This window comes from Ambystoma mexicanum, chromosome 1p (assembly GCF_040938575.1).
Source record: "Ambystoma mexicanum isolate Mex_15411 chromosome 1p, UKY_AmexF1_1, whole genome shotgun sequence".
Classification (NCBI taxonomy): Eukaryota; Metazoa; Chordata; class Amphibia; order Caudata; family Ambystomatidae; genus Ambystoma; species Ambystoma mexicanum.
This window is the reverse complement of record NC_090921.1, coordinates 202,329,973-202,348,863: the sequence shown is the minus strand read 5'-3', so window position 1 is coordinate 202,348,863 and position 18,891 is coordinate 202,329,973. Positions and strand designations below refer to the sequence as shown.

The 18,891-nt window shown below is 45.3% G+C and overlaps 1 protein-coding gene across 1 annotated transcript in view; it reads right to left on the bottom strand.

Annotated features, from left to right (window-relative positions):
* LOC138468366 (extracellular calcium-sensing receptor-like) overlaps nucleotides 1-18,891 on the bottom strand; it is a 78,087-nt gene that overhangs the window by 46,777 nt on the left and 12,419 nt on the right. The window contains exons 3-4 of the mRNA XM_069608934.1: nucleotides 16,599-17,432; nucleotides 19-243 (exon numbers count right to left, since the gene is read on the bottom strand). Of these exons, the coding sequence (XP_069465035.1) occupies nucleotides 19-243; nucleotides 16,599-17,432 (1,059 nt within the window). The remainder of the gene's footprint in view (nucleotides 1-18; nucleotides 244-16,598; nucleotides 17,433-18,891) is intronic.

Genomic DNA, 18,891 nt, shown 5'->3' with positions numbered 1-18,891 from the left:
TTCTTAATTATTTCATACCTGAGTTGTCCCCGAAGGCCATAGGAGGCTACTGGAAATTTTAATATCCAGCCCTTGCGCTGCATTGGAGTCGTAGCTGCCCACAGTCACCTGCCTCAGACCTCCGTCCTGACCTCGCTGCCAGTTTACAATGTCATATCGAACTGGGACTTCACCATTATGATTGAAGAATATTTCTTCCCCAGCTTTGGTTTGGAAACGTACATTCTTAACGTAGTGAAAAATCTACATGAGAACATTAGGAAAAAAAGATACTCAGGCAGTTGCTGAATTTGTCATGTCCTAACAAATCACATTCAGTATTAGGAATTCCTCTCTTTCTGCATACATGTTTGCAGAAACTGAAACTGGGGCACAGAGAAAAGAAGCAACATTTCCTGAATTACACAATCCAGGCACATACAAATGCCCAGATCAGACTTTAGTTTTCCTGGTCCACAGTCACAGACATTCATAGTGGGGAAACAATTCACATTTAGAACTAGGAATTCTTCTCATCATCCCAGGTCCTTCCTGTTTACCACCTTCTCCTCCCTATACAGTCCTTAATAATGATCTCCCCATGAGAAGGCAATCTAACACAGCATGGGAACCTAACCAGAGACTTCAACAGTGATAACAAATTCAGGAAGTCTCATGTAAAATGGTCTCACTCTGGAACCACATGTCAATACAATAGCAACAAAATGCTTCTACCACCTACTGTTAAGAAGAAGGATCTTCCCTTAGCTCAATTTCCCACACAGAACCCTGTGATCATTCACTTGGTATTATCAAGAATAGACTATGCAAATAGTATCTACCTACACTGCCTGAGCGCCTCACCAACAAACTGCAATGTCTCCAAAATACTGCAGCAAGACTACTCATGAGGCTCAATAGAAGAGGCCACATCAAATCGTCCCTGAGAAGTCTACACTGACTACCAGTAAAAAAAGCATCAACTTCAAAGTCCTCTGCATTGACCATGAATCACTTCACAGACACATTCCTCCATGCAAAAATCACCCAATACCAACTGAGAAGAGTTATAAGATCTAGCACCGACTTCCAAATAGAAACACGACTCTACGAGAAAAGAACATTTGGAGGAACCACCTTCTCCCATCTTTTAGCCAAACTCAATCCCAAATTAAATAAGAATGTCAGAAGACAACCTAACTTTCAGGGCACAACAAAAAACCTGGTTATTTAACTTACTGGGATAAACACAGACCAACTATACAACAACCACCTCAACCTTATACAATCTGTAAGCCTGGAACAATGAGAACATGGGATAAATACCCACAGAAATAAACTATAACAAAGGAACACAATAACCAGAGAACACCCAAAACCCACTAAACACCCCCTTTTCTTTCATCTACACACCCACACCCCTCACCTAACACACATGGCCATAGGGCTAGTGAAACAACTCAGCAAAACACTCAAACCACACATCACTCTCTAAACAAGCTACAAAACCATTAACACCAAACACTAAACATCTCAAACACTGAAAGCTGCCCTTTCGGACAAAACAAGCAAAGCACACCCAGAATGCTCAAATTCACAGATGCCATTTGGCCCTGGTTCTGCACACATCAACAGATGAGCACAACATCTATCCTATCCCTCTCTCCCCCACTAACCAACCCAACCCACTTTACCTTACAGAGCCACTTGAGCACATGGAGGTCATTGAAAATGGCAGCGGTGCACAGTATAAATCAACTTTACATAGCACTCAACATGTTGAATTTTACATTTATGCCAGATAGAAATGCCACTCGACAGTAAGAAACCATGCCTTTGCTGGCTGCTCAAATGCCCCCTTCATCTCTGCACTTGTAAGAGCACACTGTTGTCCTTCCCCGCCACAACATTATAAAATGCAATGCCACAGTAAGAAAACATGTCTTGCATAGCTGCACAAATGCACACCCTCATACATAAGATCACCCATGTTGTTGTTGCCCTTTATGACAGCATAAAATGATATGCCATGGCAAAAAAATATATCTTTGCTGACTACCCACATACCCCCCATGTAAGAACACTCTCGCGTTGAGTTTGCCCTTAACACATGTATAAACTGCCATGCCATAGTATGAAAACATGTCTTTGCTGGCTACACATGCCTCACTCACATGATAATGTTGGCTTTGCCCTTAACATCATTATAAATCAAGTGTCAAAGTAAGAAAAAGTATTTGCCGGCTAAACACGTGACACATCCCTATATGTACACACACTCATCATGTTGGCTCTGAACTTAACTCCAGTGTAAAATGCAATGCTGTAGTTACAAAACATGCCCTTTCTGGTTACCAATCGCCTCCCCTAATATCTACGAACAGTCATCATGTTGGATTTGCCCTTAATGCAGATACAAAGAGGAGCACACACAAAGGTGAGGCCCAGCTGTTATTGCTTGTGGTGAGGTGGAGAGTTTGCACGGATGAGAGATGGAGAGGCAAGGATACTGAAGTGTATGATAGCATGGTCAGAGGGAGTTTGATTCAGTCAATCAATAGATAGATTGTATGTGGAGATTCAGGAGGAAAGGAAAGGTTGAGAGAGTTCGATTGGGAATGTGGGTAATTTATGAGGTTTATAAGGTTAAGGAGGAGTGCTCTGAGAAAACCAGGAGTTCCAAGAAGCACAATTTATCCAAGGAGTCTTATTGTATCATTGACGACCTGGGTATTTTGCAGCATAGAGGAAAAACAGAGTGTTAGGTCTGAGTGTGGTTGCAGATTTCTATCTGGCACTGAACCTCCAATGCCTTTTTATTAAAAACGTTTCGAAGGAGGGTGATGTGGATGAAAGGGCGATCATGTCAATAGTGGTAAGGACTGGTAAGGGTGTCTTCCACAGGGTTGAAATTGTACCAGTTTTCAGGGAGCACATAACTTTGCCTGAGTAGTGTGAGAAGTTGCGGAATGGATGATCAGCAGCTAATATGATAATGGTTGAGAGGAAAATCTTGACTTTGCATTGTGTGATTTGGAGGAAGAGGTGGTAGTGTGAATTATGGATTGCAGCATGTTTTTTTTTCAATAATACTTTGTTTGATGTAGTTTAGCTTTTCAACGTAATGTGGGATGGCTCATGATGAGAGTTTCTTTTGGAACTGTGTTCCGGGTTCACAGAGGATTGATGAACTCAGAGATGATGCAGACACAAAATAGAAGATGTAGCATTGCTGATGGGGAATTTGCATGCAATATACATGCTTTGAAGGTCAGACATGTTCTTTGTGATGCAGCTAGAACACCAGATATGTTGAGATACCTAATGTGGCATTCTTTGGTGTTGAAATCTTGTGTACACCATGGGAAGAATGTTTTTGTTCTTCCATGTTTTGTGCGGTGGTGTGGGTTTTTGCCAGAGAAGGGGCAGAAGATGGTATGGCTTTTCCAAAGAGATTGCCTGTTTTGTTTGTGAGGTGGTGTGAAAACAAGACCAGACCGTGTCGAATGATATTGAGGTCCCTGAAAAATATGATGATGATTGTCAGGGCTTTTAGCTGTCTCTTGTCTTTAACAGAGTGATATGAATGTGTATGGTAACATGGACAGACCAGTAATGAAGATCTAGAGACAGGCATGGTAATCATGGGTTATTTTGATAGGGCATGATCCAATAGATTTGCCAGTGAACGAGTTACTGGGCCTCATTACACGGATGGTGCTGAGGGATTACCGGCACCGGTAAGGGCACCGGTGCCGGTAATCCCTTAGTGCCATACTACGAGGTCCCTCAGCGGGTCCCATCCTTAACGTGTGGCTAGACAACAGGTTAAGGAAGGGACCCGCTGAGGGACTTCAGGGCAAATAACGGTACCGCTAATAGCGGTACCGTTATTTGCTCCTTCCCCATTCCCATTGAGCCCTATGGGGGCTCAAATGGGAATGGGGAAGGGCCTTGGTGAATGGGGAATTACCGCCCCGCCAACCTTGGAATGGGGCGGTAATTCCCCCATTCACCAAGGCGGACTCGGTAAAATACCGGCAGCAACCATGGCGCTAATAGCGCCATGGTTACCGCCGTCCATGTAATGAGGCCCACTGTGTGTTAGGACAGTTTTCTGAAGTCCAACAAAGGGCTTAGTAAAACCATACAACTGAGGCAGTACATATGCTCCACTCTTAGTATAAGGCTGTACCACCAGAGTATTTGGTAGCTTAGAGAGAGCAGCCAGGCTTATTTTAAGAAGGGGAGAGAGCTGTAGCTTGGTACATAGAAATTGTAGCATAAATATGGTCCCGAAAAACACACTTTGGGCCTCATTACACGGTAGGCGGAGGACCAAGGTGCTATTGACCTTGTCATGCTTTTGGTATAATACTGCCGTCAAACACGTATTAGAGAACCCCGTCTCCAGGAAGAACTCCTTGTTTCTGACAGGGTAAGCTAGGCAAGGCGCTTGTGAGAGGCTTCTTTTGAGTTGTCTTACCACCTCAGATTGTTTTGGACCCCATTCCCACTTGACCCCCCCTTCAAGAGATGAATCAGGGGTCTAGTGATCTCTGCGTAGCCTTCAATGAACTTTCTGCTGTAATTAGTCAGTCCAAGGAGGCTCCTTAGTTCCCGCAGAGTGGTGGGGTCTTTCAGTTTCTGGAGTGCTTCCACTTTCTTTTCTTGGGGACAGAGGCCCTGAGGAGTAATCTCATGCCCCAAGAAATTAACACGGGTTCTACACCACTGTGCTTTCTGAAAGGAAAGTTTTGCTCCGGCGGCCCTCAACTGTGTCAGAACATAACGGATCTCCGCTATGTGTTCCTTCACAGATGAACTTTTGATGAGGACATCATCTACATAAGCCAGGTTACCCCTCGCAACCAGGTCGGGCATGGCCTTATGTAGGAAAATGTTGAATTCATTGCCGGAGTTGAGGTATCCGAAGGGAGTCCGGGTCCATGTGTACTGCTGGCCCCCAAAGGTAAAAGCCAGTTTGTATTGGTCCTCCCTACTGACAGGCACGGTCCAGTATCCATTGGTCAAGTCTATTGCTGTGAATACCTGTGACCCCTGAATCTGGGCCAGCCCTTGGTCAATGTAGGGCAGAGGCCATCGGGAAGTATGGACCCATTTGGTGAGCTCCCAAAGGTCGGCGCAGAGTCTCCACTGGCCGTTTGGCTTCAATATTCCCAGCACCGGATTATTGAAAGTGCTGTGGACTGGACGGATTATTCCCCGGGACTCTAGGTTCTTAATTATTTCAGTAAGGGACTCCATGGATGCGAGAGGCAAGCGATATTGCTTCACAAACACTGGAGTCATTCCAGGGTCCGTGGGAATTGTTGTGGTGTGGATGTCGGTGCGACCACAGTCATATGAGTCTACCGCAAAGAGATCTTGGAAATCCAAGAAAACTTGTTTCAACTTTTGCTTCTGTTCCAGAGTCACACAGGCATCAGCTAGGTTGACCCTCTCTTCCACCATCTGCCTGAAGCCTGGAAAGCCTTCTGGTTTGGCTATCTCAGCGGCCTCCTCCAGCTGGGTGGAGAAGTCCCTGGTCAGAGTGCTGATTTGGACTGGAGGCTTCAGGTGGGAAAGGCAGCCCTCATGGACCTGGAAAATCACCTCATCCCTCCTGAAGTCACAAGTCACATCTTCCTTACCGTAAGGGCAAGAAGTGTACACCAGGAAGTTCCCCCCATGCCGGGTGAAGATCCTGTCTGGTGTTGTTTTGTCATCACTGTCACTGTCAAAACAGTCCTTGGGGATTGGTCCTAACAGTTCATTTCCTAGATCAATGGAGAAATGTCGGTCATCAACTGCAATTCCAATAATGGTGCCTGCGGCTAGAGTAATACTCTTTAAGTCGCTGTTATCCACCTCTATTGGAATGGTGTCATGTTCTATGTTGACTAATGGAGTTGGGTTTAACCCCAACCCTTGCTGTTGGAGAGAAGCATTTAGATGTATGTAAGCATCAGGGTTTTGCAATTTTTGTCCTCTTTTAACTTTCACTTCCAGGGAGAATTGTCGGGTCCTTTCTGGGATGGTGACTTCCTCTTTGATCTGAATTTCAACTGCATAAGGTAGCAATTGAGCTGACCTAAATGCTTTTTCTGGATCATCAAAGCCCATGGTATTATCCGCTAATCGGGACCAAGCTTTGAAGTTTATTAGGTCCAAACTAATGGCAAAGCGATTGAGAATGTCACTGCCTAAGTAAAAGGCGGCAGTGACGTCTCGCACGACCAAACAATTATGGACTATGCTCTTGTTGCCAATGGAGATTTTGAGCATACACCTGCTTGGCAGGAGATGTTTGGAATTAGGTGCTTCCAGGTCCATTTCCCATTTGTCTATCAGTTTGAATGTGGGAATGGCTGGATCTTTTGGGAGTTGGCGGAACATGGCTTCGCTGATGAAGCTCTTACCGTTGTTCACACACACTCGAGCGAGAACAGAGTCCTTCCCATCATTTAACTGGACAGGGATGAACAACTGCTCTCCAATTTGCTGAATATCAGCCAGGCTCTGAGCTGATTTCACATCTTTCTGGACTATAGGAGTGGGAGTTTCTGATTGTGGATTAGTAAAGAATTTCAGGGTGTTTCCTTCCAGTGTGGAATACCACCTTAAACTGGAAGGAAGGTTGATTTTCAGAAATAGAGAGGACCCCCCATCACCAGTCTGTTGTCCTACTGCTATTACTGTCACGTCTGGAATTTGGTTGTTCTGGAAGTGAAATTCTACTTGGTCAGATTTTTGTTCAACCATGTGGCAGGTGCCGTTTAAACTAACATGGTTGACACTCTGTTTTAATTTTATTGGTCGGCTAGTCTGGGTCCAGAGGGCCTTGTTTACGCAATCTATTAGGGGTGACAACCTTCTCAGGAGGTCATTCCCTAGTAAACAAGGGGTGCCCTCTGGAGTCACTACTATGACCGGGTGTTCCACCTTGTGTCACCCAATTTTAATGTCCAAGTCTGCAGTCCCCTCAACGGGAATTTCCTTCCTGTCAAAGTTCTGCAGTTGTCCAGGAAGAGAGGGGAGAGGAATTCGGTAATTCTCCCCCCTTCCTGCATTTAGTTCCTCAAAGGCCCTTTTGGATAGAAGGGTAGCTTGGGATCCAGTGTCCACCAGTGTCAAAATTGTACCCTGCCCCTGTACTTGTACCGAGGCAAAGTATCTTCCCTCCTTCTCCTCAAGGGGGCACAGTTAATGCACATTTTTGGACAACTGGTGGGCTAACTTTCTGGTTTTGGACATTGCTAGAGAAGAGATTTGGGCAGAATTCTGTGGAGAGTCTTGGGAATCTGAAAGAAAAAGTCGGCAACTGGAGATCAGAGCCATTGTGGGTTCCCCTGGTTCCGGTTCTGGGCCGCCCCCCCCTTTTTGGAGGCAGTCACCAGGATGGGTTTGAACCAGGGGATTTCGGTATTGTGGGTTCTGGTATGAGATGATGGGCGGCGGTAGCTCAGTCTCCATATCTCCCCAGTCTGGATTGGAATCCCTTGGGACCCATTTTTCTTTGGGAGGAGTTCCCCCATCTCTGAAGGAGAAGATCCTTTTCCCAGGATCTTCTGAGGATCCCTCTCCTTCAAATTGGAAGACCTGTACCTCCTCCACAAAGTGGGTCTGTTTGGGTCCTTTGTTTCTCCTACCAGACTTTCAGGGGTAGGAGATTTTGTTTCCGGTTCCTGGTTTTCCAGGGGCTGTTTACAAGTTGGGAAGGAAGCTTCCTCCAAGGCTTTACACCCCCCTTCCCCTTGTGCCTCCTCCCTGGGAACCGGTGTGTTATCGGGGTGCTGCCCCCGTCATTGTTCTGGAGCACCAGGTCCAGAGTTTGGGGGATTCTGCGGTGGCATGCTCATCTGAGGGTTCTGTTGAGCCCTCAGTATGTGACCCAGATCCCGTGCCATATTTTGGACCTGGGGCTCTAACTGGGAAACCCGCTCAGGCTGATACGGGGCTCTATTTTCTCCCCTGGGCTGATCCCGGGAAGGGTAGCTATCCCTTCTCTGGTAGTACCCCTGGTTGGGAAGATTTTGGTACCCCTCCACCCTTGGCCTCCCCTCTCCCGGATTAGGTTGTCTGGGCTCAGGGAATTGGGGAAAGAAGGATGGATGATTTTGGGGCTGGAAATTGGGTGGATACCTGGGGAAAAAGTTCTGCCCAGGATTTGGAGAATTTCTGCCCTCCTGTGGGAAGTTGGGAGGGAAGTTCCCTGGGTTAGGTGCTTGGCTGGATCCCCCCCCTTGGGCTGGAGGAGTCCACACATAACCCAGGATTGGTCGGTTTCCCTTGTAGCGGGGACTTACATAGTCAGGGGAGCGGGGGACCCCATTTGTGGGACTACCTCCTCGACTCCCTGTCTGTGACTGGCCCGAGGGCCTTCTGGGCTGTGAATTATTTGGTGCAGGCAGGTTTTTAGGCCCCCCCATCTCCAAATCTAAAACGGGGGCAACCTTTACCTCTGCCACCTTGGCAGCAGCAGGGGTGCTGTTGGTTTTGGGGTTTTTCGGCGCGTTATTTTTATTTTCGATAGGCTTCTGCAACTCATAGATACGGGTAGCCTGTTCAATGACCCAGTCTAAAGATCTTTTCTCATGAAAATCTCTCACGAGCTGGGTCATTATATATTTAGGGAGAGCATGGAAAAATGTATTGACAAACTCTTTGCTGTCTGTGCGCACCCTTCTGGTGGTCTGCGCAAAAGCATGCTTTAATTCTTGCACAAACTCTTGTGGGGCCTGATCCTCCCCACATTGCAAATTATAGGCTGTCTTCCGAGCCTCTTGGGGATTTCTGTGCACAGAAAAATGTTTCAAGATGGCCGCCCTGTATGTGGACCACCTTGAATGGTTTTGATCCTCCAGCCCCGCAAAGAAACTGGAGTATCCTGGCGAGAAGGTCCACTTTACATATTGAATACAGCTTTGGCTGTCCTTCAAATGAAAAGTCTCCATCATTTGCTCAAACAGCTCTAAGTGCTCCCAAACAGAATACTTGGCGTTCTTATGATAAGGCGTGATAACACTCCTTATTGCCTTTATTTGCTTCAATGGGTCCTTAAGCAAGGCCCTTTTTGCCTTATTGGCCTTTTTGGTTCGGGTAACCCTGGTCCATTCATCCTCTGACTCAGAGGCACTGCTCCCAGAGGTTCCTGTCTGATCTTCCAGGTTTTCCCGGATTCTGCGAGCCTGGGAATGGCTGGCAGAATGTGGGGACCTGGTCTCCTGTGTCCTGCGGCGTTCAGAGGAGTCTTCAGATTCCTCCTTGCTGCCAGGATTTGATGGGTACCCTCCCCCACTGACCTAACTGGGCAGAAGTTTTCAGGATGCCCTTAATGGGCCCACTCTCCTGGGGTTCCCCACTAAATTGCACTGTGCTTGGGTGCCCATACCCGGATGCCCGCCCCTCCATTCCTGGGAGGTACTGGCCTATGAGCCCCATACTTCTGGTTGGATAGTAATCTGCCATCCCTGTGGCCCGGTGCTCATGTGCGCCAGGGGACATGGGGTTGGCAGAGTCCAGGGACTGAGAGATATGAAGGCCTCTGGTACTAGGGCTCCTGAGGGTATGCTCAGGAGTCTCCCTCTCCCAGCGAACCTGGTCTCTATCCGCCCCTGCTCCCTATTGTAATGCAAGAGCCTGTGCTTTCAGTTCCTCAGTTAAGGCCTTACTAGACTCTATCAGTCTCTCCTGCATCGCTACCTGTTGCTGGAGCCTATCATTGTGCTGACAGAGAGCCTCATTTTCTCTCTGTGCCTCCTGATTGGTCCTGGAGTACTGGGCCAGTCTCTGCTGCAGGAGGGTTACCTCCTGAGCTGTGTCCCTATTGGCCTGCTCCTTTCTTGCCAGAGCATCTTCCACCCTCCTGTTGTGCTCTAACAAGTTCTAGTGTTCTTTTTGGAGGTCACCCAGTCCCTGGAGGGCCAGGTGATTTTCTTCCATTTTCCTTTTTAAGTGGCAGACTTCCTGGCCTAAGGTATCCCTTTCCTGACTAAGAGTCTGCATCTGTGCCGCCAGGTCATCCCTTTGCCTTTGGAAGGCACCAGCTTTCTGGTGTTCTTCATCAAACTCTGCCTGGGTATCCAGGTCTTTCAAAATCAATTTATTGCTTTCCTCTTTCTCTCTGTCTAGTTGGATTTGCAGGGTGGCTTCCTGCTCTGTGCATGCCCTGTTGAAATTGATCTGTTGCTCCAGCTTTTTCTGGCTCTGCAGTAAGGAGTCCAGACTGTCTTGGTGCTCCTTCTGCAAAGCCAGAATTCTGGTATCCTGGTCCGTCTTTTCCTGTTGCAGGATATCCATATCCTTCTTTATTTTAATGATGTACTGTCTACTCTCATTTTCGGACTCCTGGCTTCTGTGCAGCCTCTGCTCAGAAGAGTCTAGATCAGATTGGGCCTTCTGTAATGCCAGCAGTTGCCTACTCGCCAGATCTTGGCCTTCAGCACATTTGTCCTGCATGGCTCCCATATGTAAATATAAATATGCCGCTACCCTGTCAATCTTGTTGTGCTCATCCTTGGCCTTAGGAGCCATATATAGTTCACTCAGGGCCACATGTAAGGGACCCTGGTCTCTCCATTTATCTGACCCTGTTTCAGTGATCTGGGGTGCGATTGCCTGCAACCAGACCGTCTGGTCCTGATGAGTCCACTCACCTCTCACAAATAGCTTATGTAAGAAGTGCTCTCTGGCTATTTTCATATCTACCAAGGTCGTCATTCTGGAATTTGAGTTCCTTCCTGACTTACAGAAGTTTGTATTTTATTTTTGCAAAACAGACCTTTCCCTTAGAGCGTCCTTTTGAGGTGTGCTTTACAGCGTAACACAGCGTGGTGATCCGACCGGATGTATGTATCTTGTCAGTTAGCACACTGTATTAATCTGCACAAGTGATAGTTCTAATCCGGAATCCCCGGCTACGAGCCCCCAATTTGTAAGAGGATTCAATTCAACACTACAGCTAAGTCAATGCCTAGTCTGGGATATTGAATGGAAACCCTTATTGATATATCTTTATGTCTAGTTCATGAGTTCTGGATGACTACCCCTATATAACACCCCTCTCTTAGAATCCCCCTGACCCCACTGAGCCAAGAAGTAGTTCTGTTTTGCAAGTTTAAAAGGTTTATTTGAGAAATAAGACAAAATATAGATACCACGCTTTTATAATAAATTAATAATCGATATCGCCCTTATAAATATAATGTTAATCAACAATGGGTAATCTGACACTAGCACACTTCTTTATATTCAATGAGGAGTTAGTATAGGATGGATCAAGTAGCAAAAATACTTTTATGATTTCAAGGGAAAAGCAATGAGGAATAAAATGCAGTACAGAAATACTTGAGATGATTTTAGCAAAAGATAATATAATCACTTTTTCTCTGGCAATTCACCCCCCTCCCCTATGCAATGTAAGACATGGAAGTAGATGGAAAGAGGAGCACACACAGTTCTCAGGAATGCAATCAAATACAATACGAAATTCAATTCCCCCCCCAGCAAGCTTAGAGAAAACCGGTATGAGTTTTAAAACACAGGCCCAAGTGCTTTGAATGTGGTGGCAATAAAGTGAGAAATATGCTGAAAATGCTTTTAATTCCCTTTAGGAGGTTCAGGGTGAGTGAGAGATACTTTGGATGAGTTCAGGCTCACTTTAGCAATGATTCAGAGATGGTGATTAAGAGGCAAACGAATTTTTAGCAAGGAAAGAAATGACTGCTGATGGTTACACGTGGCTGGATTTTTAACCAAATCGCAAATCGCGGTAAAATTTGCGAGTGCGTGAATCGTGATTACGGCAAAAGTATAAGGAGTAAATTTTGTTCCTATCCCAAACGGTTCCAGAGATACGGACGATTAAATAAAGGTAGTTTTTCGGATTTAAAGTAAACTCAAATCGACAGGTGACAGCTTGCAGCTTCAGAATTGACAGGTGACAGTTGTGCAGCTTTACAAATGACAGATGACACGGTTTCTAGAAGGCTGTTCTACTTAGGTTAAAATAGTTTGGATTAGATTATTTTAACTAAGAGATTGGTTCTGCACAGTTCTGCTAGGTACTCACAATATAAATTTGAAATAGGCCTCACCACGGATCTGGTCAGGTTTTGGACTGGACTCCGGTTCTGGTCTCAGCACTTCACAGTGATCTGGGTCAGCTCTCTGGTTCTGCTCACAGCGGTCTGGGTCACTCTGGATCTCTGGTCTGGTCTGTCCGGATACAGTGGTCTCTGCACGGCTCCTGGATCTCTGCACTGGTCCTGGCAAAAGTTCTTGGCAAGGGATTCAAGCAGCTCGCCCGGCTGTGAGTAGCTTGCAATGATTTGAGGCCTGCTGCAGAGAACTCAGCTTGTGGTTTTAGGCCTCTGATTTAGGTTCTAAAGTATAAGTTCTAGGTTCTGGAGTATGTAGCTGGAGTCAGTCTGGAACTGGTATCTTCTGGATGTTGTGTGGTCCGGCAAAACGCTCCGCAGCAACTGGATTTGAATGTCTCTACCTGTCCCAGCAGTCTCTTTTTATGTGTTTTGAAAATGGGTGTGTGCCTGGGCCTAGCTAAGCCTGCCCCTCTCTACTTGTCATTGGCCCAATTCTCCCCTCTCCCATGATTGGGGGAAGGAAATGTGAGTCAGAGTGATGCTGTAGGTTTTATGGGTCAGAGGATCCTCCCCTGGTCAGTTTGCCCACAAATCTATATTTGATTCAAATACATCCTTCCCAGATATACAATTTGTTGAAATTACATGTGCACATTATATATTCCTTATGGTCCATGCTTGTCCGCCTCTGATCTTCCTGGGGGCTTGCATTAAAAAATGACAACATTTTGCGCTTTTTAACTGGTTTTGCAATATCGGACATTTACCCAAATTTACACACATGTGCGCAAGGAGTATGGACATTAATTGATGAAGTGTCAGATTTTTAACATGCAGACATTTGGAGTGAGACCCTATTTTCCGCTAGCAACCCCCCAGAATACACCAAAGGGTCCTAACGCATATCAAAATGTTCACAGAAAAATCACAAAAATAATGATATTACTTATATAATTCTGACAAGTCCGCACTTTGAGTTATCTATCTTTTTAAAATTATGCCCTGGTCAAAAAGGGGTGTGGCTTCCCACATCACAGGGTGAAATAACTGGTTTATCCACTTCCCCCAAGCTCAGCTGCTAGCAGAGGCACTGCCCCTCCCAGTTTCCCCTAAGAGGAAGCCACTTTACAGCCCCCCAATATAACATTTGCCTGAGTCCAGGACAGGCCTTTGTTCAACTCCCTGTAGTCCCCAGCTGCTCCACCCCTAATCTAATCAACAGGGCCATGTGACCTCAGGATGCAGCCAGGCCTGGCAGCCAGGCCTGGGAACACAGCTGTTGATCCAGTATCAACTCCTGTCGGGGGTAGTTGTCAAGCAGAATTCAGTTTCATTAAGCCAGGTTTCAGCTAAACGTCACGTTTTGTTCCCAGTTTAAATCACTTATAATTTTTACATATACATTAAATAATTACTTCCTTCAAGTCATTTCAGAATATAGTTTTACATTGTATCCACCTCTTAGCAAGTCTTTCCTTGGTCTGGTTTTGTTTCATTTGTTCAGTTTTACACAAAAGTCTGGTGGTTTTAAAACGCTGGCTTTCTGATAGTGGTGAGTACTGGTAATGCAACCATTTTTGGGATTAAGAAAATGAATTCCCCACAAGAAGGTTGTATCTTTGGAGTGGTCTCGTGCCAACTGCGCAGTTCTCCTATTCTGGCGTGAATGTGGGCGGCGATAGCTCATCCCCACATCCACCCAGTCTATTGATTTAGTTTGTTCTGGGATAGAATAATGGGCGGCGACAGCTCAGACCCACATCTACCCAGTCTATTGATTCAACATGGTTCAAAACCCATGACAGAGTGGACCTCAGACTAAGGTAAGCAATAACTTTCTACACTGATTTAGGATTGCACAAGGCAGACCAAGGTCAGCTAAACCTACTGTACACCTATGAGGAATAGCATACATCTATTCAAGGCAGGCCAAATCTAAGTGTGTAATATACTATTACAGTTGCTTTTCAGATCAGTGCAACACAGACTAAGGTAAGCAGTAACTCTCTAACTTATTGACTGGGCTACTTTCATGCAAGGTGAGAGACAAAGGACTGCTGAGTTGTGGACTCCTCCCTCGCTTCCTCCTATGCAAGACACTCTGGAGCTTTGGCAGGTAATAAAATGGTCTCCCACCGAAGACAAAACTCACACTGAGGTTGTTCTCACCTATATTCATAGGGGACGCCCTCAGAAACCAAAAACAAACAAGAAATGGCAAAAAATGAAGGAGCCCAGCATTTTAGAAAAAGCCTGCGAGTAATAAGACTAAAACGTCATTAATGTAGACCAGTGGCATCAACCATTCAAGTATACTTGCAATTGTAAAACAAATGCTACAGGTAAGTAAGCAAGGGGATCAACTCATCCTTCTGCCACTCCCTGAAAGCACATCTTCTTCACTCCCCCCTGACTTCCCTTTCCTACACCTCCCCTCCTACCCTTGCACCCCTCCTTTCCCCCCATCCTCTCTCTTTCCCCACTGACCTTAAATTGGTAACAAATACTACTTAAGGGCAACAAGGACACCAGATCACTCCCCCTTCCCTTGCCCTATCCCCTCCCTCCTCCTCCCCTACCTCAAATCCTACACCGTAACTCCCTTTACCTACCCCCTCCTGTACCCTCCTCCCACCCTCTTCCCCCCTTGTAAATAGTTCTACTTATTGTGCTAATGACCTGTTCATGTTTCTAAATGTTATTCTCTCGGTGAGAGGGGAAAAAAAGATTCGCCTTCACCTAGGGACAAAGTAAAATAATTAGCAAGTCCCAGAAAAAAAGGTCTGGGGTTGAAACAGGTTGGGACGATTTATCATAAATATGAACATCTTACCTAACATTGTGGCTATGATAATTGTGAACGTCATGGCAGTCCTGAAGGTAAACTACATTCACAGAGGTCAAGACTACGCCCTGTACTAGACATCAACACCTTCTCTCTGACTACAAACTGGGGTCAATTTAATTGTCACATTGCTGTAAATAAATGTGTCAAATCGAGGTGTAAAAGCACACGCTAGTGATTCCAGCCTCAGTTTAAATGGGCTCATGAAATTGAGGCATCATTATTTCCACCTTGATTTCCCTCTCTGCCCCATTTTGCTATTGTGATAAGGTAGGCGACGTGTGCAGAGCTGAGAACATGGCCTGGAAAAGTGACTGTAAAAACAAGGTGTACATGGCTTGCCCCATTGCCTACTCTCATTTTACTGCTCTGGGACATAAACATTGTTCAGGCTGAGTGGGAGACAGCAGGGGATGTGTAGCTCCATCTCATTATTCCCTCTCTACCTGCAAAACTACATATATTTCCACCTGGAAGACTTTCAATGGAATCTGCATGCATTTAGCACAGAAATCCTTTGGAAATGAAGCCGCAGGGCCTAATTTGTAGGCGTCACTTACATTTTTTACAAAACATGCATGAAACGGAAGAGTGAATATGATTTTGCCTGTATTTATTCTTTCATTTGCCACTCAGTTTTGTTAATGTTGAAAACTTGCAGGGCACACCCAACCCTATGTAATTGCTACCATTACATGTAATTACCATTCACTTTATAATGAGTCAGAGGAACGAATAATGTAAGCCCCCACTCCTAGCCCCCGCCAAGCGAACCTGTTACATTTGCACTTTGGTGCAAATATCATCATTTTCACCTAGGACTATAACAGATAGTGTATAAACAATCCAATAGCCTATGACAAAGTGGAAGATGGATTGCTTTAATTTGCTTGAGTGGTGAAACAAAGTGCTGCTACCCCTACAAACTGAAGCGAATCGTAGAAAATCCTGAAAAGTGCCCCAAAATGGACTTTCCAGGACAGAACTCCTTGAAAGTAAAATTGGACTGAATTTCTGATTAATCCCATCTACCCCTGCCCACAGTCTACCAACCTGCTCCCCAGCGTACCCCCAGCTCTTCTCGCCATTGCTCCATGAAGAGACGTGCTGCAATGTGTACAATATAAATCCCAGATTAATAAATACATACATAGAGGACCATAAATGGGCTTGAAATAACCTCCTTATATACAATTGGATGTCAGTTATCCCAAATAATGCATAGTTGTCAACTCCCACTTCATATCCAAGGTGCCATGCTTCCCATCTTTCAGAGTATGGGAGGGATTGCTGATATGAACTTGGCTTGATTACAAGCTCTTGTGTTCTGCTGAATGATGATCATCACTTCGTTCTATACCTGTGAAAACATCGGCTATAGCTACATTACTTCAGTGAATGACAATTTATTTGCACTGCTCCTCACTACCTTCAGGCTTTTTGTTCTAATGCTTGCATATAATTTTACAGCCTAAATCACATTGCATTGCTCTTACCCAAAGAGACAGACTTAGACTAAGGGTACAACTAGCTACTTGATATATGAGAGCCATTCTCCTATATTATATGTACGGTCCAGATTCAAAAAGCCTACTAGCATTCTTCTTCTTTTCTAACATGTTGATGGGCATTATGGTGAAGCTGGATGTGTTGAGTAATTCATACCGTACCTGCCAAGGCTGAAAGTACAGGTCATCTGCACAGGCCCCATTGAAACTTCGATCTCCACCCGTCTTGCAAGAAATCAGATCATGTAAAGCCCAGGCACTGGAGTATACTGCTTTATAGACATTGTAAGTGCTTCTAAGGTTGGTCACATCATTGTAACCACCTTGAAGGTCCTCTATCTTCTCTTCTCCAGTGCATTGTTTTGACATCGTGCCCCCCCACACTGTCGTGGAGACATTCTGAGGTGACCATTTGCAATTGAAAGCAGCTTCCCAGAATTCTGGCAGAAAAACGTTGTCTTTAGACTTCGACGGGTGGACACTGTTGAGATGCACTTTGAACCCGGGCATCTCTCCGCTGTACATTGCAAGCCCAATGGTGCCAGCAAGGATGTCCTTGTACTTCTCAATAGATAACGTTGCAGATGTTGACCAACCCTCACTAGCAATGAAGACTTTCCCAGTCACATTTTGCTTCATCATTTGATCAATCAAAGGCCTGAGTCCGGCATCACTGGAAAAGATGACAATGGCATTGGCTGTTGAGTTTCTGATCACTTGGATGATGTGGAAGCCATTCCTGTCAGCTTGGCTCACAATTATTTTCTCGTTGAAGGCAATGCATGCTCCAGCATTGGCCAGCTCTTGCTCTAATATACGGGCACCCTGTAGGCCATAGTCATTGTCTTCCACCAGGAGGCCAACCCATGTCCAGCGAAAATGCATCAGTAACTGGGCCAGCCCTTGGGACTGGAAGGTATCGCTGCTGATTGTTCGAAAAAAGGAAGGGAACTGGATCCGGTCACTCAGGAGTGGACTTGTTGAAACATAGCTGATCTGTAAAAATTACAATTATATCACAATGTCAACTATCTAACAAACAAGGAGTTTTATTAGAATGCTGTAATTTAATTAGATGTTCTTTATGGGGTTCAACATATTTTAGATATCGTTTTTGTGTTTGTTGAAATTAGTTAATTAAATAATACTATGTACATTGGCAAATATTTTATTTTTTATTTTTTATCTGCATTGAATTTCAGAAGATTTCTACTCTCTGTGTGTGGTTGTATACGTCTTAAGTGATTTCACAGTTTGTTTAAAGCAATATTGGTCCAATCGAACAGTCCAGTACATTACATTTGAAATGTGTACATGCTCCATCCAGTTATAGACATACATCTCTATGCTGGGGTTCGAGCCTGGGGTACCCTCTCTCAGCATTGTGCCGAGTGTTAAATCATTCATGCATCTTTGTTGGCTTTCCAAACTCTCTCCACTAGGGCCCTTTTTCTGCCTCCCCCAGTGAAGCCTGTGGGAAATGTGTGCCTGCTTCCAGGATAGCAATATTGCCCAGGAATCCTCTTGTTGGTCAACACCCCCAGAATGTTTATCACTAATTAGCTACTTGGATGCAGAGGATAAACTTCTGAGATTAAACGCTTTGCAAGGCGGATTACCCAGTCTCACATTCATAGGGTTATGCCGTGCACCTGCACACAACCCCTCCTTCACCACAGCAAACATTTGCATTAGCACACATATGGCTAATGATTGTTTTTACAGGGTGAAGGTGGCAACCCAGGCCTGAGTTGGCTTCAAATCCCCTCATAGAGACCACAGAACAATAATGTGTTTCTTATATGTGTGGTTATTTTATTTATTTATTTATTTAGTTATTGTTTGCTTGTTAGGTGCTTATACAATAATAAAATAATGTTTCAAAGCTCCCACAGTGCAGGGGAGGGAGCAGGAGGGGAAAATACATAAACAAATTAATATTGAATACAGTAATACATTAAGATACATTAAAACACAACATTTAAGAGCATTGGGATGAAAGGAAAAGAGGACGAACCTCCTATGCCTTGTGAGTATTCAGAATGTGCAATTGCAGCAAGGAAGAGGGCAGAGTGGGCAAATGCTGGGGAGTCTGAGCTCAAGGGTGAGCCACAGATGGAGTTCTGTGAATGTTGAGTGCTACACAGCCCGGAGCCGCGAGAGGTGTAAGTGCAAGCCTCCAGGGCAGAGGGTGTAAGTGCAAGTGCAATGGAAAGACAGGAGCTGGGCCGATTGGGTGTGGCAGGTCAAGACCCCAAGGATGCATAAGGGCCCAGGACACCAATCACAGCAACTGTGGGATGAAGTGAAGGAAGAGGTAAAGAGCAAGGTCTTGAGGAGCTTCTGGAATTTAAGAAGATCCTGCTCAAGGCGCAGAGGGAGGGGCCGGCTGTTCCATCGGAGGGACCCAGCTGAGGAGAGTGACGACCCCCTACCCTCTGTTTAGCTAAATGTT